This window comes from Eutrema salsugineum, unplaced genomic scaffold (assembly GCF_000478725.1).
Source record: "Eutrema salsugineum unplaced genomic scaffold, Eutsalg1_0 scaffold_5, whole genome shotgun sequence".
Lineage (NCBI taxonomy): Eukaryota > Viridiplantae > Streptophyta > Magnoliopsida > Brassicales > Brassicaceae > Eutrema > Eutrema salsugineum.
The window spans coordinates 515,407-539,049 of record NW_006256612.1 but is presented as its reverse complement, the minus strand read 5'-3'; the positions used below and the strand labels follow the sequence as shown (position 1 = coordinate 539,049).

At 34.7% G+C, this 23,643-nt stretch overlaps 3 protein-coding genes across 5 annotated transcripts; 2 read left to right on the top strand and 1 right to left on the bottom strand.

The window, feature by feature from the left end:
• The first annotated feature begins 2,958 nt into the window (after nt 1-2,958).
• On the top strand, nt 2,959-4,828 carry LOC18991638 (pentatricopeptide repeat-containing protein At1g34160). 2 transcript variants are annotated; one of them, XM_024152853.1, is made up of 3 exons: nt 3,001-3,145; nt 3,261-4,422; nt 4,505-4,828. In XM_024152853.1, the coding sequence occupies exons 1-3, from the start codon at nt 3,001-3,003 to the stop codon at nt 4,815-4,817; spliced, it is 1,620 nt and encodes a 539-aa protein (XP_024008621.1). In that variant the 3' UTR covers nt 4,818-4,828. The 2 variants fall into 2 exon arrangements, with proteins under 2 accessions (XP_006415018.1, XP_024008621.1); XM_006414955.2 differs by having other exon boundaries at nt 2,959-4,422.
• Nucleotides 4,829-12,188: 7,360 nt separating this feature from the next.
• Nucleotides 12,189-15,135, bottom strand: LOC112084170. The gene is made up of 5 exons (XM_024153395.1): nt 14,681-15,135; nt 14,369-14,614; nt 13,743-14,284; nt 12,560-12,702; nt 12,189-12,368 (listed from the first exon to the last, which is right to left on the bottom strand). Exons 1-5 carry the CDS (start codon nt 15,133-15,135, stop codon nt 12,189-12,191), a joined length of 1,566 nt encoding a protein of 521 aa, XP_024009163.1.
• Nucleotides 15,136-15,890: 755 nt separating this feature from the next.
• LOC18991637 (NAC domain-containing protein 16) lies at nt 15,891-18,737 on the top strand. 2 transcript variants are annotated; one of them, XM_024152668.1, is made up of 5 exons: nt 15,891-15,909; nt 16,210-16,417; nt 16,681-17,264; nt 17,418-18,015; nt 18,222-18,583. In XM_024152668.1, the coding sequence occupies exons 2-5, from the start codon at nt 16,228-16,230 to the stop codon at nt 18,581-18,583; spliced, it is 1,734 nt and encodes a 577-aa protein (XP_024008436.1). In that variant the 5' UTR covers nt 15,891-15,909; nt 16,210-16,227. The 2 variants fall into 2 exon arrangements, with proteins under 2 accessions (XP_024008436.1, XP_006415017.1); XM_006414954.2 differs by lacking the exon at nt 15,891-15,909 and having other exon boundaries at nt 15,983-16,417; nt 18,222-18,737.
• Nucleotides 18,738-23,643: the final 4,906 nt, after the last annotated feature.

Here is a 23,643-nt window from a genome sequence, read left to right as displayed (position 1 = left end):
GATTTAAGTGTTATGGTTATTTTGGTGAATCATTGCAACTGTTTATAGTTATTTTACTAAACATTGTTATTCTAGAGATTATGGTCATTTTATCAACCATTATAACTCTTGAGTTTATAGTTATTTACTAAACATTGCAACTCTTGAAAGTAAGGTTAATTTACCAACCATTGCACTTCTTGAGTTAATGGTTATTGAACCATTGCAACTGATCAATATTTAAACAATTTATATTTCAAATATTGAAGCATTGCATTTTTTCAAAAATAATTAAAGACACATTATATTTAAACCATTAATAATGAAGAGTCACAACTTTTTATTAAGAAGATACAACTTTCTACCTAATTAAATATATGTATATATATATGTATAAGACACAAAAATGTTTTTTTCATTTAGAGATGGGTAAACATTTTATTTATCAAGCATACAATTCACTTGTTAACGCCATAAAGTTGAATTATATGCTACAGTTACAAGTTTTTCTAATAATGTTGGCATAAGATCTACGAGTTCACTATTTTAAAACAAAGAAGGTATTACTTATTCAATAATATGATCAAGTTTAGTTATTATGTATTGGTTTTTTTATTTTTTAAAATTTACTCATGTAGGATATTTTAAAATCTTGGCTATAAATGTCTGAATTGTTATTATGTTATCCTCCATTTAAGGGTGTAAAAGTTTAATATGAAATTGATATAATATATTTTTTTAAAAAAATATTTTTCTTGTAGGAAAGTAGAAAAAATCAATGAATACTGAAAATTCAATAGAATTAGAAAGTTTCTCCAAACAACAATCTTCGATTAACAGTACGTCACTTAAATTATATACTCCCTCTGTTTCATAATAGTTGATTTTCTGAATATTGCACATAGATTAAGAAGCAATAAATAATCAATTATTTTCTGTTTTATTTCTTTGATTAGTTTACTTTTACAATTAATTTATTATTTTTATTAATATTACTTTCTCTTTTCCACCAATAAAAAATGGAAAGATGCATTAATTACAAACAAACATGCATTAATTACATACAGGAAATCAAATATTGGGAAACAAGAAATAAAACTCAGAAAATCAACTATTATAAAACAGAGGGAGTATTAAAAAAAATACTTTTAGAATGCTAATTTACATATATTAATTAAAAATTCATTTTTGAATAGATGGTGATTTTCAACTAATATCATACGATATTATCCCAAAAATTGGAATAGTGAGTATTACTATTGCTAGTCATAATATCATAACTGTTTTTTTAATATATTAAAACTAATTATGTTAAAAAATTTAAGGAAAAAGATGAAGATCACAAAAAAGGAACTAAATAATAATTTAATACAATGTTCTGATTGTAATGCTTGAGTTTTGATCAGTACTAAAATATATGCAGTTAGTAAACAACCATTGTTCTCAATTTGTTGCAAATAAGAACGTGTTTTACTCCGTACTGCTCGTGAGCCTCCACCATTATTAGTTAAAATTTTAAATGAGCATTTGTTTCTCCAATATATAAAAACATATAATTCTATCCTAATTTTTACTTCTATGGGTGCATAAATTGATTATTCTGTTCAAAATACATATGAGATGTATTATTTCAATGTCCATAGTGAAATTTATCATTTTATTGGGTCTGTACTACTATGTGATGGTGCCACCAAAATTCTCTCAAATATATATTTTTGATATAACTAACGAGTTAAAAAAATCGCATAATACCACACAATTAAAATTTTTTTAAGCCAATATAATATGTCCAATACTAAATTATGTTATAAATTCAAGAAAATTTTCGGTTTTCAAAAGATAATGTTGACTTAAAATGTATCAAAATTATTTCTAATTGTTTGAAATCCAAATGTTTTCCAGATTATGACAAATTTGAATTTTTTTCATACAAGATTATTTACTAGAATTTTATTCTCTTTGTTTGGAGATTTTAACATTTTAGAATACAATAACATTTTTAAAAACTTCTCATTGTAAAAATATATCTATCAACGATTGAGTTATATCGATAAAATTGATCATTTTGGTTATAATCGTTGTTTAACTTCTTCTCAATGTCAATTGTATAATTGTCTTTTATATGAATGTATATGATAGTTATACATTGTTACATTAATATGAACTCAAATCCATATGTGTGCTAATTGCTTTGTACGGCTTTTTTCGTCTTTATATCTTTATATTTTTGAAAACCATATCTATTTATTTTTTTATAATATTAGTTAATTTTTTCAAAAAAATTGAATACTTATATCTAAGTATCATCACTTTTTGTTATATGTATGTTTACTTATAAATATTTAAATATAATTAAAAATGTAATATACTTTATTTCCTTCGCGATTTCGCGGGGGCTCGAGACCTAGTTGTAATAGTAACTTTTTGGACAAATCAATTTTTGTAATTAAAACTAATTATTTTTTAAACTGTTTAAATTTTTATTATTAACGGAATCAATTATTCTGTTTAAAAATTTGACGACGTGTACTAAAGATCGATTTTGAATATTTTTTCTGTTAAAACTTATAAATTAAAAATTTAAAGTGTTAGTAAAATATTTTGGAGGTTTAAAATGTCAGTATGTACCATTTTGAAGTTTGAAGGTTTTTCTTGCGATTTTTCGTAAATATTATGAGTGTTTTAATAACTGAGTATTTTTTAGCTTTTCTGATTTAAAAACAATCTAACACTGAATTAATTTTTATAATGCTGGTATATGGCATATGAAATTTTAATTCTTTATTTTCGGATCAACAATTAGCAACCTTAACAAAATACTGCCAGTATATGGAAGAAGATGATGATGTCGGAAGACTTTTGCTACCAAGAAGGCCTGAAAACTGTGAAACATCAAAAATATCTAAAGTGAAACTGGTGAAATACACAGTTAAAATTTCGGTAGCTTCGAATCAAAATCGTACTTGTTGCAGCCCCTGCAAATGGAATGGCTCGAGTTTACATGGAAACGCTGATACAGAGATGCGTCACTTTCTCGCAAATCAAACAGCTCCAATCACATTTTCTCACCGCCGGCCACTTCCAATCATCATTCCTCCGCTCTCGCCTCCTCGACCGCTGCGCAGTTTCACCATTCGGAGACCTTTCCTTCGCCGTTCAAATCTTCCGTCAAATCCCTAAACCGTTAACCAACGATTGGAACGCAATTATCCGCGGATTCGCCGCCAGTTCTCAGCCGTCGATCGCGCTTACATGGTACCGATCAATGCTGTTTCAAGCTTCTTCTTCGTCGTCGTCGTCGTCTCTGTGTAGAATCGACGCTCTCACTTGCTCTTTCACACTCAAAGCCTGCGCGCGTGCGCTCTCCTCCTCCTTCACGCCTCAGCTTCACGCTCAGATTAACCGTCGTGGGTTATTCGCGGACGCGCTTCTCTGCACGACGATGCTCGACGCGTACTCGAAAAACGGAGACTTGATCAGCGCGCGGAAACTGTTCGACGAAATGCCTGTGAGAGACGTCGCGTCTTGGAACGCTTTGATCGCTGGATTAGCGTTTGGGAATCGAGCGCACGAGGCGTTGGAGCTGTATAAACGAATGGAATCGGAAGGAATCAGAAGAAACGAAATCACTGTTGTCGCTGCTCTGGGAGCTTGTTCTCATTTGGGTGCTGTTAAAGAAGGTGAGAAGATCCATGGATACGTAAAAGACTCGAACTTGGATCAAAACGTGATTGTTTGCAACGCGACGATCGATATGTATGCGAAATGCGGGTTTGTGGAGAAAGCTTTTCAAGTTTTCGATCAAATCAGAGGCGAGAAGAGCGTTGTCACATGGAACACAATGATCATGGGTTTTGCAGTACACGGAGAAGCAAACAGAGCGATAGAGATCTTTGAGAAACTTGAGGATAATAGCATCAAGCCTGATGATGTCTCGTACTTAGCTGCTCTCACCGCGTGCAGACACGCGGGTTTAGTGGAGTACGGTGCATCAATGTTCAAGAACATGGCGTGTAACGGAGTCGAGCCTAACATGAAGCATTACGGTTGTGTGGTTGATCTTTTGGGACGTGCAGGAAGGCTTAGAGAAGCTCATGAGATTATATGCTCGATGTCGATGGTTCCTGATCCTGTTCTGTGGCAAAGCCTTCTTGGAGCTTCAGAGATTCACAAGAACATTGAAATGGCTGAGATAGCTTCTAAGAAATTAGTTGAGATGGGTGTGAACAACGATGGAGATTACGTGTTGCTATCGAACGTTTATGCAGCTCAGGGAAGGTGGAAGGATGTAGGACGAGTGAGAGATGATATGGAGACAAAACAAGTGAAGAAGATTCCCGGTCTTAGCTACATTGAAGCTCAAGGAGCGATTCATAAATTCTACAACAGTGACAAGAGCCATCAACAGTGGAGACAGATTTATGAGAAGATCGACGAGATCAGGTATATAATGCAATTGGTAAAGAATGATTCTTTTGCTTTTGGGTTTGACTACTTTTTCTTGTGTTTTGATTGGTGAGATTAGGTTTAAGATAAGGGAAGATGGTTACGTGCCGCAGACGGGACTTGTGTTGCACGACATCGGAGAGGAAGAGAAAGAGAACGCTTTGTGTTATCACAGCGAGAAATTGGCGGTGGCTTATGGGCTGATGGTGATGGTAGATGGTGGTGAAGAGGAGAGTCCGGTGAGGGTGATAAAGAATCTGAGGATATGTGGAGATTGTCACGTTGTGTTCAAACATATCTCAAATGTTTATAAGAGAGAGATCATTGTTAGGGATCGAGTTCGGTTTCATAGGTTTAAAGATGGTTCTTGTTCTTGCAGAGATTATTGGTGACATAAACAAATTTTAAGAGGTTTACTGACGTTGTCTCGGATTAAGCCTTTCTGTCACAAACTCTAATTAGTAATGACAATGAAACAAGAATGTACATATATATCGTTTTGACAAGCACTGGGGAAAATTTCTAACTTGACATTATTATGGTGAAACAAACGTGGACCGAACTAGAGGCTAGAGACCGGTCCCACATTTCCGTACTTAAAAGTTTTTTCCAAGTATACTTAAAGAGAATGTGTTTTTTCAAGGTAGTTTTTCTTGTGTGTTCGTTCTAAACCTTTTTAGGTTCATTTAGAATCTATGTAGATAGATTCACTTACGTAAGAATGTCAGCATTTTGTCAAACCTCTATCCAAAAAAAAAAAGAAAAGAAATAAGAATGTCAATTTTAAAAGTTTATTTTTTGATAAAAATGTTAATTTTATACCATTTTAGTTTTTGACAAAAGCTTACAAGTTACAAAGAGAACAAGTAGCGAAAAAAAAAAAAAACTACTAAAAACAACAACAGCGAAAAACTAGAACCCTTAAAACTGTCATAACGAAAATAAGCATAGGAAGTTGAATTTGGGAAAGCACCAAAACGTGAAGAGGGAACCGAGAATGGATGCAAGATGGAACCATTTTTGCCGCGAGCAACCGAGATCCGAGAAAGGCCCTCAAATACTCAAGATCTAATGACACGTACAACTTCGATTCTAAAAAACAACCTTTAAAAGTTGTCGACTGTTAAAAGAAAACACAATTCCAGCGTTATAACTTATAAGTCGTCGTGAGTTACCTTTTGGAAAGTTCTACTTATACCACAACCGAAGCTTTTTGACTGTAGTTTGATTTCGTATTGAAAGATCGTTTGGAATAGTTCATGTAAGAGTTTCAAAGGTTTTCTTATATACCTGGTTATGTTGCATTAAAATCACATTACAACACATCTTTTTTTATGTCAAAATTCACATTACAACACATGTTGATGTTCTAATAGTGAAGTTTGATTTTATTTTGCAATATATTAAATGAAATTCAAAACTTTCACTCAAAGATTATATAATATAATACTGAAGTTGATTACTGTTAACAACAACCTTCATACGCTGTCGCCGATGTAAATGAGTGGATTAAAAATCTACACAAAGATATCAATTTGCCTCCTATAGCAGGTACAGGGTGGGTAAAATGTAATTATTATGCTTCTTTTGATCCAATTACAAGACGTGTCAGAAGAGGATGGATTGTTCGAGATCATCTTGGTTTTGCAAAATACTGGGGTTCAGCTTATCTACAGTCTGCAAATTCAAGCCTCGAAGCCGAAGGAAAAGCTTTGTTGCATGCCTTACAACAGACATTACATCTTGGATTTGAAGGAGATAGCAAAGTCTTGGTTAATATTGTACATGGACACAAGGAAGATTTTTCGATAATAAACTTAGTGGACGGCATCAATCTCTGGCGATCAAGGTTCAAATATCATTCAATCGTAAATGTTTCAAGAAATTCAAATGAGGCAGCCCATTTGTTGGCAAAGAAAGGGCCTCCCAATTGTAAACTTTATTCGGATTGAGTCTATCCACCATATTAATTGACAAATACGTTGTATTCTGATTATATGGTTTCCAATTAATAAAGTCTATTTTGCCGTAAAAAAAAAAAACTGGAAGATTTTCTTTTCTGTAGACATGTTGATTATCATAGAGTAGTTACTCTTAAATATGCTTTCATTATCAATTTGCTTTGATCTGTTTTGATTTTTGCTATTCTTCTTTTGCTATCTACTAGATGATATTCCGCGCGATGCGCGGATTGTTACTTCCATTTGTTTTTATGGATATTTTTCAAATTATTTTTTATACTTTTTTGTAGATTATTTATGTTATAATTTACAAATAAATTAATATTTCTCAGTTTACCGTAAAGATCAGAAACTTGTGTTTTTTCAACTTTAGAATTTATATTCTCTATTGTCAAACTTTTTTTATGTCATGATAGCCCCATCACACTAACAATTATTCAAAACCTAAAAGCTGAGACATCTAAACACATACATTACTCTATCTGAGTTTTATAGAATAAGAAAATCATAAGATGTGAGATATAATAATAAAACTTGAGAGAATGACTATTTATAGGAATAAAATAAAATAAAATTTAAACCCTAATCAGTTTGTAGATTGAACCAAAATTAATTTATAACAAAAAAAAATTACACAAAACAGATGTTAAGAGACCGCTTCTTGAATGCCAAATCTTTCTGTTTTGATTTTAGGAGTTGCATAATTGCATTGGTCTTTTAACCTCGTATAATTATAAGACTTGTCCAGTGATGATGCTATGTATGATTTAGTTGTGAACATAGTGAAAATACCACCTAACATGTATTTATTGAATTCAGTAAGACAGTAGGTGAACAAAACTTAGTATGATAAATAAAAAATAAGGTACACAAAAAGAGACATTAACCCTGTCAATGTAATGAAATAAGTAAAATCTAATAGTGTTTGTCATTTACATATTTCTTCATAATAACTGGCTATTAATCATACCTCCCACAATACATCTTATGTAGGCAAAGTGGAATATCTTTTCGCTATTTTGTGTAAAAAAAAACTGAGTAAATTTGTGTGTTGCAGTGAAAAGAAAAAAAAATATTTATAACAAAGAATATGTGACAAAAATTACTTCTTTTGAGATGTATAAAATTCCTCAACAACAATTGGAATAAAGCAAAAATAGAAAGAAATAAAAAATCGTGTATTTAAGATATAATTGGCTTTCATATGAATATTAAACATTATAAGCTGAATCACAAAACGCTGAAGATGAAATCATGTGATTAGCCATATAATACTGAAAATGGGAACACAATTTTTTTTATTTAAAATATAAAAACAACAACAAAAAGTAAGAATAACATAAACCTTATAATGACTACATAATTTGATAAAATGGAAGAAGATTTTGAAACGAGTTTTGACGAAGACAATCTGTAACATTTACAATTTCAAAGAAGAAAAAACTAAATCAATATTATCAAAGAAGAAAAAAATAATACATAAAAAATCAAATTGAATTTGTTGATGCCACCTCCTCCGTTGCTATTTCCCGTCTTTGATTATTTTGGGTGATATATTTCTTAAACTAAATTGATATATTTACTAAATTTAATGTGTTCTTTGAATTATTATTTTCTTAAATGCAACAAGTTACAAATATTTAGTGGAGAACAACAAACAGATAATGGATTAGTATGAATCTAATATTGGATATCCAATAACAAACAATTATAAAATGTAAGAACAATAAACAGAAAATTTATCAAGACTACAAAACTTGAAGAAATGAAAGATTTGGAATAAATTTATGACAATGACAAAATTCAACAATTGTAATTTTAATGAATAAGAAGAAGAAATGAACTCAATATTATGAAATAAGAAGAAGATATATAATTGATTGGAAACTTAATCAAATTTGTTGTTGCTTTCTTCTTTATAATATCCGCTTTCAATATCTCATTTTGTGTAGTCTTCTTCATCATTAGTTTCATCATACTTGAAATTGAAATTAATAAAAAGAAGAACGTACTTGAAATTGTGAGGTCAAAAGAAAAATTAACATGATATAATAGATTCTAGATTGAAATATTTGTTAGTGGATATGGAAGAACAAATTTGAATAATCAAATGTTAAAACCAACAAAAAAAAAGTTTGCCATGACAAAAAGATTCAATAAATGAAAGAAATATTGATTTTTTTTGTTATATCTTACACTTTTCTTCAACCTTTTCAACACATCTAGTTTCTGCATATATACAAAAAGAACATAAGCTTGAGATTCTTGCAAGTATAAAAAATAATCAAATTAATTTAGTAGATATGGAAGAATAAATTTGAATTATAAAATGTTAAAACCAACAAAAAAAAAGGTTTGGCATGGCTAAAAGATTCAATAAATGAAATAAATATTGAATTTGTTTTGTTATACCTTACACTTTGCTTCAATATTTTCAAACACATATAATTTCTGCATATATAGAAAAGGAACATAAGCTTGAGATTCTTGCAAGTATAGAAAATAATCAAGATCATTTGTAAAATTATGTGGGATGTGGCAAAACTGCAAGAGAAATCTACATGCCATATATAAGAAAAATGTAGTTATTAGGGTTTAGGTTTATTTGAAACATAGACGTTACAAATAAGTCAATTATTAAGGTCTTATGTTTTACGTTTTTTTTTGTTAACTAATAAGGGGGAAATGGCTGGAAAGACACGATGGATGGAAAACTGATCTGGTATGCCACCGTCGTAATAAAATTTTGATTTTGATTTTCTTTTAAGTATAGAAAGTATAGAAAAACCATAACCATCCTTGAAAGGTTAAAAAAATTACAAAAAAAAACCTAATATTTACCCACCCGACCCGATGGAAAGGGGATTTTACTCGGGCTGAGTCGGATTTATTCATTTTTCAGAGAAGTAAAAACCTAAAACTTTATTTCTGCGAAATCGACTGTAATCGACCGTTTAAATTTATCGCCGGAATCGAAATTCTCGCCGGAATCGAAGTTCTCGCCGGAATCGCAAAGTCTGTGGTCGCTCTCCGTAATGGTGAAGGTAAAGAAAGGGAAACGTGGAATTGTTTACAATTCGACCACAGAAAACATCCCCGAAGCCACCATTGTCAAGAACGAAGGCACCCCTCCTCTCCACCCCCTAGAAGTGCTCATCACCGACACTGGGGGTATTGTAATGGGTGTGGAAGCAGTCAAGGCAGGGCGAGATGGAGATGAAGAAGAAGTATTGGAGGAAGATGGAGAGTTAGTTTCCGAGAGGGCCGGTTCCGAGGAAGCAGACGGAGAAGGAAATGAAGAAGGAGAGGGAAAAGAAGAGGAAGAAACGGAAGAAGCCAAGGATGAAGAAGATGAAATACAAGAGGAGGAAGCAGATGATGAAGAAGAGGAAGCCGACGATGAAGAAGATGAAATACAAGAGGAGGAAGCAGATGATGAAGAAGAGGAAGCCGACGATAAAGGAGATGAGGAGGAGGCATAGGAAAAAGAAGAAGAGGAAGAAGAGGAGGAAGCAGAGGAAAATGAAGAGGAAGAAGCAGATGATGAAGGACAGGAAGCGGCAGAGGAGGAAGGTGAGGACATAAACGATGAGGAAGAAGATGAGCAGCTATGTACTGTATTCATGTACTGCTTGATGTGAATTGGCCGCAGGTTAGGAGTTAGAAGAAGAGAAATCCGGGTTTTTTTTTTATTGATTGTGTAATTATTTAGGACACTAGAACAACAGGAACAACTAAGTATGATAAATTTGTGCTTCATGGTTGAATTTTGGAAAACTGAGTCAACTAATGGAAAATGTATTTGAATTGTAGGATCCCGAGGGTGATAGCTTGCCGATGCAACCTGAGAATCTTTTCTTTAAGCCAACCGAGTTTGGCAAAGCTTGCAAGATAGTTTCTAGGTGTTCTGTAATGAGTGTTGTCTAGAAGATAGAGGCAATGCTAGAAGAGGCTAAATGGTTCAAAGCACACCCTCAATTCAGGCACATATTTCACATGCCCAAGGAGCCGAATCACATGAGTCAAGGTCTGTGGATGCTCCTCCTCCATACTGCTAAAATCGAGAAAGAAAGTGAGTGCTGGTTTGTTGTAAACGGTGTCCCCATCCGTTACTCGTTGAGAGAGCATGCGCTCCTCTGTGGCTTAGACTGCCATGAATACCCTATAAAGTAAGGAATTGAGGGGTTGGAGCTTTGTTGAGAGACAGTTTGGAAGGAAGAAGGCAATAACAGTGAAGGATGTGGAAGAGAGGCTTGAGTCAATGGAGAGCTCATAAGATAATAAAAAGATGGCAATACTCTTTTTCTTATGCAAAGTTATTAAAGCCAACTCTAAGGCTAATGGTAACATAGAGCCCTTCTTGCTTCGAGTGGTGAATGATCTGAGGCTGTGTAAGAAATTTCCCTGGGGGCACTACACGTTTGATAATTGCATGAAGGAGATACAGCGTGTGATGAGTAAGCTCAGTGGGAGCGTGAAAGCCAAAGGACAATCATGCAGCTTTGCCAGTTTCATTGTTCCTTTTGAGGTATGTATTATTAATGAGGTTTCAAGTATTGGTATTGTGATATTGAGTTTTTGATACTGTGATTTTCTATGTAGATTATGGCGTTCGAATGTATTCTTGAGCTTTGACGGAGATGCCGAGAAGTTGTGCCTGCAAATGGAGACTGTCCACGCATGTGCAAGGGAAAGTTTTCTGAGATATGCATGAGAGGGTTTCCTTTGGAGGACATCAACGAGGCGATAGGCAATAGTAGCAAGGTAAGTGTTAGTAGTATCCTTTGATGAGCAATATTATAAGATTGACCTAGGTTGGAAGTTGTAAGTAGGTTTGGTTATTTATGACAAGATATTATTAGCATATTGGAACCTAAATCTGAGGAAGAAGCGCTTATAGATCACATATTGGAACGTGGATATGACAAAGGGATAGGGTTTGTTGATCCTTTTGTTGAGTCTTGGACTGATTACTTCACCGTGAAGAAGAAGAAAATATGTTGGAAACAATTGTATGACTTGGAGGTTGGTTGTCAAGGTCAGGAACCGGAAAATGAACCCGAGCCTGAACCGGATAAGGGTACAGCAGTAGTGGATTTGGAGAAGAGGTTAGAGGTTATGGAGGAGAGACTGAAAGCTGTTGAGAAATATTTGAAAGAGAAGATGGAGTTTACTGGAACAGAAGTGAGAGCACCACCATCAGCAGTAGGAGTTCATACACCCACATGAGTTCCTACCACCAGAATCACCAGTAGTCCTTACAACACCAGCAGCCCTCTCACCCAGACAAGACTCCATAGAACCAGCAGCCATCTCACCAACACAAGTGTCCACAGTCCCTCCCTAACCACCACCACAAAGAGTCAAGAGGCAAGGTGCACCATCACAGTGGAAGAAACCTCCGTTTATTGTTTGAAACTTGTTTGATACTTGTTAGCGGTAATACTTATTTTTTTTTAAAATCCAAATATTATTTGTGGTTGGAAGTTGTCTGAAAGTCTTGTTTTTTTGTGGATCTTGTTTGGAGTTTTTGAGAAAGTCTTGTTGTTGTGCAAAATTGCATGAATGGTTTAGGTTTGAAGTTTCAACAACCGTTTTTAAATTTTTTTACGATTGTAACTTCTGGGACAACATGGTTCAACTAAGACGAATTGTTTACTACATAACAAATAAGGGACAACTAGGTTCAACTAATAGGAAATGAACTACATTAAAAATATGGGACAACAAAGTTTAACTAATAAGAAATACATGAGAAATCATTAGATAATTGGGACAACAAGGTTCAACTACGAAGCTTGGTCAACCTTCCATCTTCTTCTCCAGGGCCGCCACAAGAGCTTCGACCTTCGCCTCTAGCTTGTTTATCTTTGAGAGCATGGCTTCAAACACAGACTTCATATCTTCTTGAGTTTCATTTGCCATCTTAATCTCCTCTTCGATCGCGACATCCCACCACTTTTTAAATCCACAACTTGGAACCTGGAACACACCAAATGCAGACGAAGCTTAAGATGGTGCAAAAGAGAGAGAACATCAAAAAGAGACGAAGATATAAACACATCTTACTTCCGGGAAGTTCTTGGGTCCACAGCAACCGTAAAAGCATCCATAGTACCTTCGGCCCCTGTCTAGCGCAGAATTGTCGATTAGGCCCGGCCAAGGAGCAATACGGAGGGACCGCAGTAGCAGAACTCTGGAATTCCCATTTTCTTAGGGCATTTGACAACAATTTTGACTCCATTAACTTCGGGACCCCATCTTGTACCTTTGTCGTAATCCTTCTTTGGGAAAAGTGGTAACCCCTTGTTCATTCCTGCAATCGAAAAAACAAACTAACAATCGATACACTCAAGCCAACCCCCCTAAACCTTATTTTGCCTTTTTCTCTATCTTTCTTGATAAAAAAATTTCTCAGAACTGAGATAACAATGGGTTTTAATAATAGAAATTGGAGGAAAAGGACAAGTGAAATTTGGATATTTGGAAGGAAATTGAAATAATTTTGGAAACGGGCTTCGGGGAACTTGAAATATTTTTGAATTAATCTTAGAGACATCGCCGACTTCGAAGCCCAATAATCGAGACACGCGACAAAAAAACACGTGCGCCATCATTTTAATACGTAGTTGTCCGTAATTGTCCCAGTGCTAACATTTTTTTAATAGGTGTACTTGAGTGATTTATGAGATATTTTTGTTGTACCTTTATATAAATAATCACATTTTAGTTGTTCATATGAATTAATAGTTTAAATTGTCATCCTAAAGGGTTTTCATAATAAATTCTCAATAAAATTATTTATTTGTTATTTTCCAATTATTAGATGATAAACATTACCAAAGTGTTTCTTATAGTCTAGGTCTTGGTAGACAGAAAACAATCTTGTAATTATATAATTTGTTAATTTCTTGCTATCCAATTTTTTAAATTTTTCCTTTTATATTTATATGTGCCTAAGGTCCATCTTGTGGATAATTTATACATATTAATAATCTTTTCATGAATTTAGTAATAATTATTGTCACTAGTAATAGTAGAACCTTAGGAATCCAGTTGTACCAAATGACTCCGCTTTGCAAAACTGGCACGTAAAAAAGTGGCTAACAAACAAAACGCACATAAATACAAAAACGTCAACAGAAATAGAAGAAATACAAATAGTTGTCCATAGTCGAAATACAAGTACAAATAGTTGTCCATAGTCAACCCGGTAGTCCAAATAAAAACAAGAAGAAATACAAATAGTTGTCCATAGTCAAAATACAAATACAAATAATTGTCCATAGTCGACCCGTTGTCCAAATAAAAACATACTCAGAACCTAAGTTTCCCCGCTTTCTGACTGCTGAGAACTTCGGAAACAAGCCTCCAAGTTCAAGTGAGGGTCTTCCTTGTTCTTTGTCCTCCGGCGACGTTCTCCAGGCCCTGGTACACGCTTTTCTTTATTTCTATCTGGTTTTTTCTTCACATCTGGTGGTAAAACGACCAACTCTTTGATGTTGTCAGGAATAATCCACTCAGTATGATGAGGAACAGAATAAATTGTTCGATGGTATGCCAATGCCCACGTCTCAATCAAGTAATACTTTGAGCACAAGTCATACACTTCGATATTTGCTGATCCATCTTCGGTGCTCATCAGTTTCTTTGCGGCGGCTATTGCATGTTCACACGGGAACTTGTCTATATCAAACTGCCTGCAGCAACAGCTTTTCACTATCAAGTTCACCACGTAAGTTTTTCCCTCCATTCCATTAACGCTGTATTCAAGCTCGTAGCTGTTTAGTTCCGTCACCACTAAAAGAGACGCGATTGCACATCTAGTGTGTTTTTCGTTCTCCAAAACAGGCACCACTCTCTTATTGTTAAAAAGACCACAAGATTCCTTCCTGTATCTGTTAAACCATTCAGAAATTTCGGCTACAATCGCATCAATCATATGCTACTTCCTCGCAGTCACTAAACAACTATTCATAGACTCTCCGGCGTTACTAGTCTCTATGTTGTACTTATCCCCCGCAAAGCAGCACCTAGCCCATTTTTCCAGCGTCACACTCTTATCAAGGTACTCAGCGGCTTTAGGAAACCTAACTCTAAAATCACCATACTCTCTAATGAACTCAGATTGAGTATAGATATGCGCGCAATCCCTGAATTTCGCAGCAACGAAGTCTTGATGAGCGCTCGGATACACCCCAGAGACTGCCTTGATGATGCTTGCATGTCTATCACTCATAAACACTAATTCAAGATCATCTGTAACCACGATTTTTAACGTCTCGAAAAACTACCCCCAGCTACGATTATTCTCGCCATCAATCACACCGAACGCAACCGGGTAATTGTGCCGATCAGGGTCTTGAGCTGTGGCAAATACTAGCATACCACCATAGGAACCCGAGAGAAAAGTTGCGTCCACTACTAACACTTTCCTAATTGCTCTAAAACCTTCAACGCAAGCGCCTAAAACAATGAATAAGTATTTGAACTTCTTCGCTGCAGTCAATTCCACGCTTGTTACCGTTCTGAGATTTACCTTCTCCAACATGTGCAAATAAGGATACAACATACCATAGCTTTCTTCTGGACTGCCCTGTACATTATTAAATGTGAGTTTCTTGCCTCTCAGGGCAGTGGAATAGAACAGATTCATACCAATACGCTTTTGAACAACATTGATGATACTTTTAGCAAGTGGGGTGTCGAGCCGACCTGGATATGCATCATGCAGAACCGATGCTACCATTTCTGGTGTACCTTTCAATTTATTGCTTCTTGTAGTCTGAGAAGCACGGGAACATATGTGCATCTTTCTATACACCCTAAACCCCAATGTACATACCACAACATGCAATGTTGCCAATGAAACATATACCATACCTAATCGGAGAAAGAATATGAGCTAATTGGGGAAGACAGAGGGGAGGACTGCCGCCGATGGCCGGTTGCACGACCGGAGAGTTCTGCGCTTTCAAATGCAGCGTGTGACTGGCGGAGAAGAACGACGACCGCGAACGACAAAAGGAAGAGGATCAAATCTTCGTTTTCCGACGACAAAATTGATTTTCGAAATTGCGTTTTTTTTTTCCGGCGAACAGAAATATATTTGAATTTGAAAATAAATTATACAAAATCGATTTTTAACAAAATTACACACAAACTGGATCCCTCTCATTAAGGTTAGATTGATATTTTTTTTTTTTACATAGTTTTTTTTTTGACATCATTACATGGTTTTTTTTCTAATAAGTTGAATGAATTTAATGTAATTTACTTATGTAGGTTAAATAAAATATATTTTTTCTCTAAAATATATTTTTTTCTCTAAAATAAAATGAAAATGTCAAATGGTCCAATAGAGAGAAAATGAAACTTTTATATATATAGATATATATATATATATTCAATTCTCATATTTTCCCTATATAATAAAGAATACTGTTAAAGTAAAGTAAAATTTAATACTGTAGGCCTCTTAGCAAATTCTTGGAAACTTCGTATAGTCGAAAAGCTGAGTCAGGTAGCAAAAGTAAAATCTCCTCTTTGACTCGATCAAAATCTTTTTCTCTTATTATTTTACTTTTTTAATAATTCCTCCTTTGTGTCTCTCTCGCCGATCAAACCCTAGAAATTTTCAATTATCGCTCTCGTTTCGTTCGATCGCTTCCGTTTCTCCCTGTGTTATGTAGGCTTGATTCGTTCTCTCCACCTTTAATCGTGAGAGGCGAAGAGAAGAGGGTCACGGTTACTATTTTGTTTCTGTTCTGAAAAGGGTTTGCTTCTCGTTGACCCGATTGATTCTCATTTTTTTTTTCAAAAGGCAGATTCTCTATCGGAGATGGCGAATTCATCTTCTCCAGATTCGTGTTTGAGAGGGGGAAAATTCAACGCACCTGGATTTCGATTTCACCCGACCGATGAGGAGCTCGTGGTGTATTATCTCAAGAGGAAGGTCTGTGGTAGAAAGCTTAGGATCAATGCCATTGGCGTCGTTGATGTTTACAAAGTTGATCCTTCCGAATTGCCTGGTAATTTTTACTTTTTTCGTACTTGATTTCGCTTTCGAATCACTCTCTAAGGCTTGCTTATTGAGTTTAGATTGCTTATTGAGTTTAGATTGCTTGTTGATGATTCATTGGCTATTGAGAGAAGTAATCGATTGTGTACGTATTCCAATTTTTATGTGCAAATGAGTTTGAGAAATATATGTTACTTAGCTCTATAATCTCTTTTAGGTTCAAGTGATTTCATTTTACATGGTCTCTTAGTTATTGAACAATCTGATACGCAGGTCTATCTGTGTTGAAGTCTGGAGATAGACAGTGGTTTTATTTCACTCCAAGGAGCAGGAAGTATCCAAACGCAGCTAGGTCAAGTAGAGGCACTGCAACTGGGTACTGGAAAGCAACAGGGAAAGATCGAGTCATAGTGTACAATTCGAGACCTGTAGGACTCAAAAAGACTCTTGTTTTCTATAGAGGCCGTGCGCCTAACGGTGAGCGAACTGACTGGGTGATGCACGAGTACACGATGGATGAAGAAGAGCTCGGGAGATGCAAGAACGTCAAGGATTATTATGCTCTTTATAAGCTGTACAAGAAAAGTGGGGCTGGTCCCAAGAATGGTGAAGAGTATGGTGCGCCGTTCCAAGAAGAAGAATGGGTTGATGATGATGATAGTGAAGACGCAGATAATGTTGTTGCTGTACCGGATGATCATGTGGTCCGTTACGAGAATAACTGTCGTGTGGATGATGGTATGTTCTGCAATCCTGTTAGTGTTCAGTTAGATGATCTTGAGAAGCTTCTCAACGAAATCCCAGATGCACCTGGAGTTGCTCCAAGAGAAATGAGTGACCTTTCTGGTGTTCTGCAGGTTAGTTTCTTCTCTGTTTCATAGAGGAATATAGCGCTTCTTTCATATGGTCATTTTGTTGTGCTTCCTCCACTAAATTAGTTTCTTCTCTGTTTCAATGAGGAATATAGTGCTTGTTTCATATGCTCACTAAATAGATGCTTGTACTTATAGGGTAATAGCGAAGGAGAGATACAGAGCACGTTGCTGAATAATTTTCCTGGAGAGTTTCTTGCACCCCGGGAAGTCGGAAAGTTCTCGCCAAATTGCCAGCCATACAACAGACCCTTGAGTTTTCAGCCTCATCTGAGGTCAGAAAACTCAGCTTTCAATGCCTCTGGTATGGCACCTCTAGTGTTTGAGAAGGAGGATTACATTGAAATGGATGATCTTCTGATCCCTGAACTCAGAGCTTCTACAACTGAGGAATCCTCACAGTTCTTGAACCATGGTGAACTCGGCAACGTCAACGAGTTTGACCAATTGTTCCATGACATTTCCATGTCTTTGGATGCAGAACCTGTTTTTCAGGGAACTTCTACAGATCTGTCTTCTCTGAGTGATCATGCTAGCAACACATCAGACCAAAGACAGCAATTCCTTTATCAAGAGGTTCAGGACCAGTCCCCTGAGAACCAGCTGAACAACTTCATCGATGATCCCAGTACGAGTCTCAATCAATTCACTGACGATATGTGGTTTCATGATGCTCAGGCTGATCTCTTTGATCAACCACAATCTTCTTCTCTAGCATTTGCTTCACCTTCACCAGGTACTTAAACTCATGCTCGTTTCGGAACATCCGAACACCTATGTTGTCTGCCAAGTTATATTCCAGTATGCACCAATACCAAAACATGTATATATGATACTCTGCTTCTTGTTAATCCTTGTTTATCAAATCCTCTTGCTAATATCTTTAAACGTTATATAACCTAAGCCTTTCCGCTGATATTTCTGTAAATACTATTTGCTTAGGTGTGATTCCCGGTTCCACAAATCCGACTATGAATGTAAATGCCCAAGACCAGGAAGGCCAAAACGGTGTTGGAAAGACGAGCCAGTTTTCATCGGCTCTGTGGGCATTTATGGAATCAATACCTTCAACACCAGCTTCTGCGTGTGAGGGTCCTCTTAACCGGACCTTTGTGCGTATGTCTAGCTTTAGCCGCATCAGGTTCAATGGAACCTCGGTGACTACTAGCAAAGTCACAAAAGCAAAGAAGCGTATGGGAAACAGAGGTTTTCTTCTTTTATCAATTATGGGTGCTTTGTGTGCCATCTTCTGGGTGTTCATCATAGCCACAGTTGGGGTCTTGGGGAGACCTATCTTATCGTGACGACTTAGACTCTTTGATTCAGGTTAAGTTACAAGAAAGCATGATCCACATTAGTGATCATGGAATTGATATTATATGAATCTTTGATTATGTATAGAGTTTGAACGAGTTGAGAAAAATAATTCTTAATGAAAGGAGTTTTTTTATGTCTCGATTGTCGATGCTATTGATTGCATATCTTATTGGGTTATATCATATTCACAAAAAGTTAGAGAAAACGAGAATAACTAAAGATTCGCAAGATGAGGGTTGCGATAACCAACTGTCTAGCATCATTAAGTTTCAAAAAGTTCAAGGTTTAAACGCACAGAAAGTTCTTGGTGTAACTTTGTTTTCCGAAAACAAGAGAGTTTGACTTGTATGAGTTGTTTCAAAGTGCAATAGTGGATGTCAGTGAATGGGACGCTTCAATTAAGTTTAATGTTTATGTGGAATTAGGTAAGAGATTGATTGGCGTTTGAAAACTGTTTGTTAGGTGAATGACGTAAAGCTATATCTGTTTAAGTATGGCATCGCATTGATGACCTTATTTGTTTTTTTAATGGTTAAATGGAGGACCAAACGGGAGGTGGTTATACAAGGTGAAAGAGTCAAATCAGTCTTAGTCCATTTATGCTATCACCGATTCCTTTTGAAAGGTTAGACACCTTTTAACTCTGTTGTTAGCGTTTATAGTTAGCTTTAGATGTCAAGGTTAGATTGGTTAGGGTATGTGATAAATGCATATGAGGTTTTGTTAGGTAAATCTACTTTGTGATCAATGCAAGCTTGCTTTATTTAGGTAAAGGTCATCTGATAGCTGCTTCTGTGCTTTTATTACTCACACTGAAACATTTAAACCACGTATTTATAAACCACATAAGATTACCCTTATGAACACAATCACAAGCACTTAAACATTCTACATAAATCATCTTTCTTCTAAACCCTAAAACACTAAGTGTACAATGAGTATATGGATTCCATGAGCCATATACTCAATCTGAAGGCTTTGTAAACCTCTTAACTAGTCAGCGAGTTACACGCCGATTATAGAACTTGGATCAGCAGAGGTACCTCTGTGTAGTACTCAAGGTTCTGATGATTCAAGCATACTTTTATGTGTTATGTTTTGTATATAGAGTTCACGGATTAAACTTTGATGTGATCTGTTTTGTATCCTTGCTATCACGGATGTAGTTTTGTATCCACTGTGTTGTAAAAAAATCTTAATCACAAAATGTGTTCTCATAATCGAAGTAATTTATATATGTGATTGGAGAACTTGTCATAAAAAAGACTTATCACTTCTCTTCTTCCATTCCATTTCTCTATACAAAACTCTATCACTTTTCATCTTCTCCTCTGTTTCTCTTGTTGAAAACTAATTTCTCTTCTTCAATTTCCCTACCAAACATATAAAAATATCTTCAACCATGGCATCAACTTCAAGGATTGATCAAATTTTTGATCAAAAATTTGACAATATGTTTGATGTCATACTTGAACGTCAAGCAACAAAAAAGACAATGAAGAAATGAGCCTATATTGAGAGAGAGCGGGAGCAAGGTCACATCCGCTTATGAAACGACTTTTTCTCGGAGAATCTAACAAAACTGCCAAATATATTTTGACGCCGTTTTAGAATGAATAAGTCCATGTTCATGCGTATTGTGGATCAACTCTCCAATGAAGTTTAATATTTTCAACAAAGAAGAAATGGTGGTGGTAGGTCGGATCTATCTGGACTACAAAAATGTACGGCAGCACTACATATGATGGCATATGGTTGTACGGCTGACGCGGTTGTCGAGTACCTCGGCCATAGTGAAAGTACTGCAATTTTATGCTTGGAAAATTTCACTGATGGAATAATAAATATATTTAGAGATGAGTACCTGAGAAGACACACACCAGAAGATCTTCAGCGGCGACTCGATATTGGAGAGATACGCAGGTTTCCTGAGATGATAGGGAGCATCGATTGTATGCATTGAGAATAGAAGAATTGCCCTACCACTTGGAAAGGGCAATATACACGTGGTTCAGAAAACCCGACAATCGTCTTAGAAGTTGTAGCATCACAAGATCTTTGGATATGGCACAGGCTTTTGGACCTCCAGGTACCTTAAACGATATTAATGTTCTTGATCGCTCACATGTTTTTGATGACATTTTACAAGGCCGAGCTCCGAAAGTGCAATACTTCGTCAATAGACACAAGTATAATTTGGCTTACTACCTAACAGATGGTATTTATCCAAAATGGACAACTTTTATACAATCTATTCCAATTCTTCAAAGTCCGAAAGCAAAGTTATTTGCAACATATCAAGAATCCATCTGAAAAGATGTCGAACGTGCTTTGGAGTTTTACAAGCTCGATTTGCAATAGAGAAATACCCGGGTCTTATTTGGGATAAGAAAAAAATGGAAAGATTATGAGAGCATGTATCATACTACACAATATGATAGTAGAAAACGAACGAGATGTATACACTCAGTTTGATATATCTGAGTTCGAGGAGAAGGTAGCAGAAGTTCACAGGTGGATTTGGAATACTCTACAGATATACCTTCAAATCTCAGCAATATGATTGACATTCAGAATCAAGTTCGCGACAAACAAATACATGTATAACTGAAAAATGATTTAGTTGAACATATATAGCACAAATTTGGTAACTCTCAAGATTACAACTAAATGTTTTACGATTTCAATATTAATGTTTTCTATGTTATAACATTCATGTAATAAATTTTCAATCTTGTTTAATAAATAAAATATGTTTAAGTTTATTATTCAAATATAATAAATATTCAAAATAATTTTTTTAAAATTTATTATTTTTTAATTCCTAAGAACCCCTAAATAAGATTCTTTAATGGAGGAATTTTTTTAGCAGGAGTTCTTCACTATTCATAAAACACAAAAATATTCCTTTAGAAGCGCTTATTGATGGAGGTGTTCTAAGGGTTTTTATTTTCAAACCTCTCCAAATTCCATATGTAGAGGTGTGATTTCCTCTACTTCTTCTGTTTTTACATAAAAATATATCTCAAGTCTCACAAAATATTTCTTAAAACTTTTTTTAAAAATATCAGAAAAAAAAAAGAATAAGTTCTATTTATATTATCAAACAAGTCAATTTAATGTAATATTAATAAAATAATATATTTTAATTTATATTTTAAAATAAATTCGAAAATTTAAATTTGAATTTAGATTTGTTATAAATTTCCTTAAATATAAGTTATATTATTTATCAAAATTAGAAAATATTTTATTATTTAAATATTCAAATTTAAGTAATATTTTTATTTTAGAATTAATTTAATTAATTTCAAATAATAAATCTGATATTAATTTAGAATTAATTTAAATATTCAAATTTAAGTAATATTTTTAATAACAAACATAAAAATAACATATTATTGTATATTTTTATCAAATAAGTCTAAAATTTTAATATTCAAAATTAAAAAGTATATAAAATATACAAATAATATGAATGAATGGGTTATAATTATGTTTTAATAACCATAGTTTTTTCGGATTAATATAAATGAACATGGTAAAATGACGTTTTTACAATCGTTGTACTTTCGAATTAATATGAACGGACATGTTAGAATAATGTTTTTCTAATCGCGATCATTTGTATACTAAAAAACAAATTAGTAGAAAAAAATTATATATAAACAGAAAAAATATATTACTTATTAGAAAGTTATATCTAAAAAATAAAAATACAAATTCTATTACAAAATTTGATAAATTATAAACAGTTCACGTGCGGATGCACGGGATAGAATCTAATAAGACATTTAAAAATCACCAGTTGAATAACAGGGAATTTTAAAAAGAATACAAAATCTTCAAAAATCCCTAATCCAATACACCAGCGTTGGTAATGGAATAAAACGACTATGAATTATTATATTTTTCTCCAACTACACCCAAATGCACTCGGTAAGAATTCACTTTCCCCTGCAAAATTTTCTTTCTCGAAGTAAGCCCTCAAGGAAAGGGAAAGGAACAAAAATTATCTTTTTCAAGTCCGTGGTTTTGATTCACTATATATCTCGCAGGTTGTTATCGTTAAAAGCGATAGAGACCCTTTTCTTGATTGAAACCCGTCCTCATGTCTTACTTGGTTGGGAATGAAGATAAATTTTGACTGTCGTTTCTTAGAAGGTATTCAACATCAAATTCTCAACCAGTATAAATTCAAATACTTTTTTGTTTTTGCATGTTTCCAATGCTCAGTTCAATACGTCCTAGGCTAACCAAAGAAACAAAAAAAAAAAAAAAACCATTTTCAAATGTGAGCCCGGGCTATATAAGATTTATTATCCTTATTTATCCCAAAGAAAACTGAGTCGGGATTACTAGACTAACGCATCCTCCAATCTATCTGATTATCTACGTCACCAACTTGCTAAACCAAGTTTATTATACTGAACCCATAAATGGGGCGATCCAAAAAGACCCCTGATAAATAATAAAAAATTATATATATGATGATGATAGTGAAGACGCAGATAATTCATGTTGTTATATCGGATGATCATGTGGTCCGTTATGAGAATAACCATCGTGTCAATGTTCAGCTAGTATGATCTCGATAAAGACAAAATACCAGATGCACCTGGCCCCTGGGGTTACTTCAAGACAAATTAATGAGCATTTGCTTTGATAATCTCTTTGATCAACCGTAATCTTCTTCTCAAGCATTTGCTTCACCTTCATCAAGTATCTCATTTCGGAACATAGCTATCTTTTCTGGTTGCCACTAAGCACATATACTTTCTCTGCTTCTTGTTAACTCTTTTATTTATCAAAACCTCTTGTTAATATCTCTAGATGTACTAACCTAAGCCATCTCTGAAACTTCTTGAACACCAATTTTGCTTAGGGGTGAATGGGTGATGCCCGAGTCTAAGAATCCTACCATGAATGTAAATGAACAAGACCAGGAAGACCAACATGGTGGTGGAACGACGAGCCAGTCATTTAATTAATACCAGCTTCTGGCGTGTGGAGGTCTCTTAACGGACTTTTGTGCGTATGTCTAGCT

Excerpts from the sequence above, each read along its gene's own strand:
- LOC112084170 (XM_024153395.1), bottom strand. The coding sequence starts at position 15,135 with ATGGTAGCATCGGTTCTGCATGATGCATATCCAGGTCGGCTCGACACC. Across the intron at positions 14,615-14,680 it reads GAGAATAATCGTAGCTGGGG|ACATGCAAGCATCATCAAGG; the intron begins GTAGTTTTTCGA and ends TATGAGTGATAG. Across the intron at positions 12,369-12,559 it reads TCTGCTACTGCGGTCCCTCC|GTTCCAAGTTGTGGATTTAA; the intron begins GTATTGCTCCTT and ends GGTGTGTTCCAG.
- LOC18991637 (XM_006414954.2), top strand. The coding sequence starts at position 16,228 with ATGGCGAATTCATCTTCTCCAGATTCGTGTTTGAGAGGGGGAAAATTC. Across the intron at positions 17,265-17,417 it reads ACCTTTCTGGTGTTCTGCAG|GGTAATAGCGAAGGAGAGAT; the intron begins GTTAGTTTCTTC and ends TTGTACTTATAG. Across the intron at positions 18,016-18,221 it reads ATTTGCTTCACCTTCACCAG|GTGTGATTCCCGGTTCCACA; the intron begins GTACTTAAACTC and ends CTATTTGCTTAG.
- LOC18991638 (XM_006414955.2), top strand. The coding sequence starts at position 2,966 with ATGGCTCGAGTTTACATGGAAACGCTGATACAGAGATGCGTCACTTTC. Across the intron at positions 4,423-4,504 it reads GAGAAGATCGACGAGATCAG|GTTTAAGATAAGGGAAGATG; the intron begins GTATATAATGCA and ends TGGTGAGATTAG.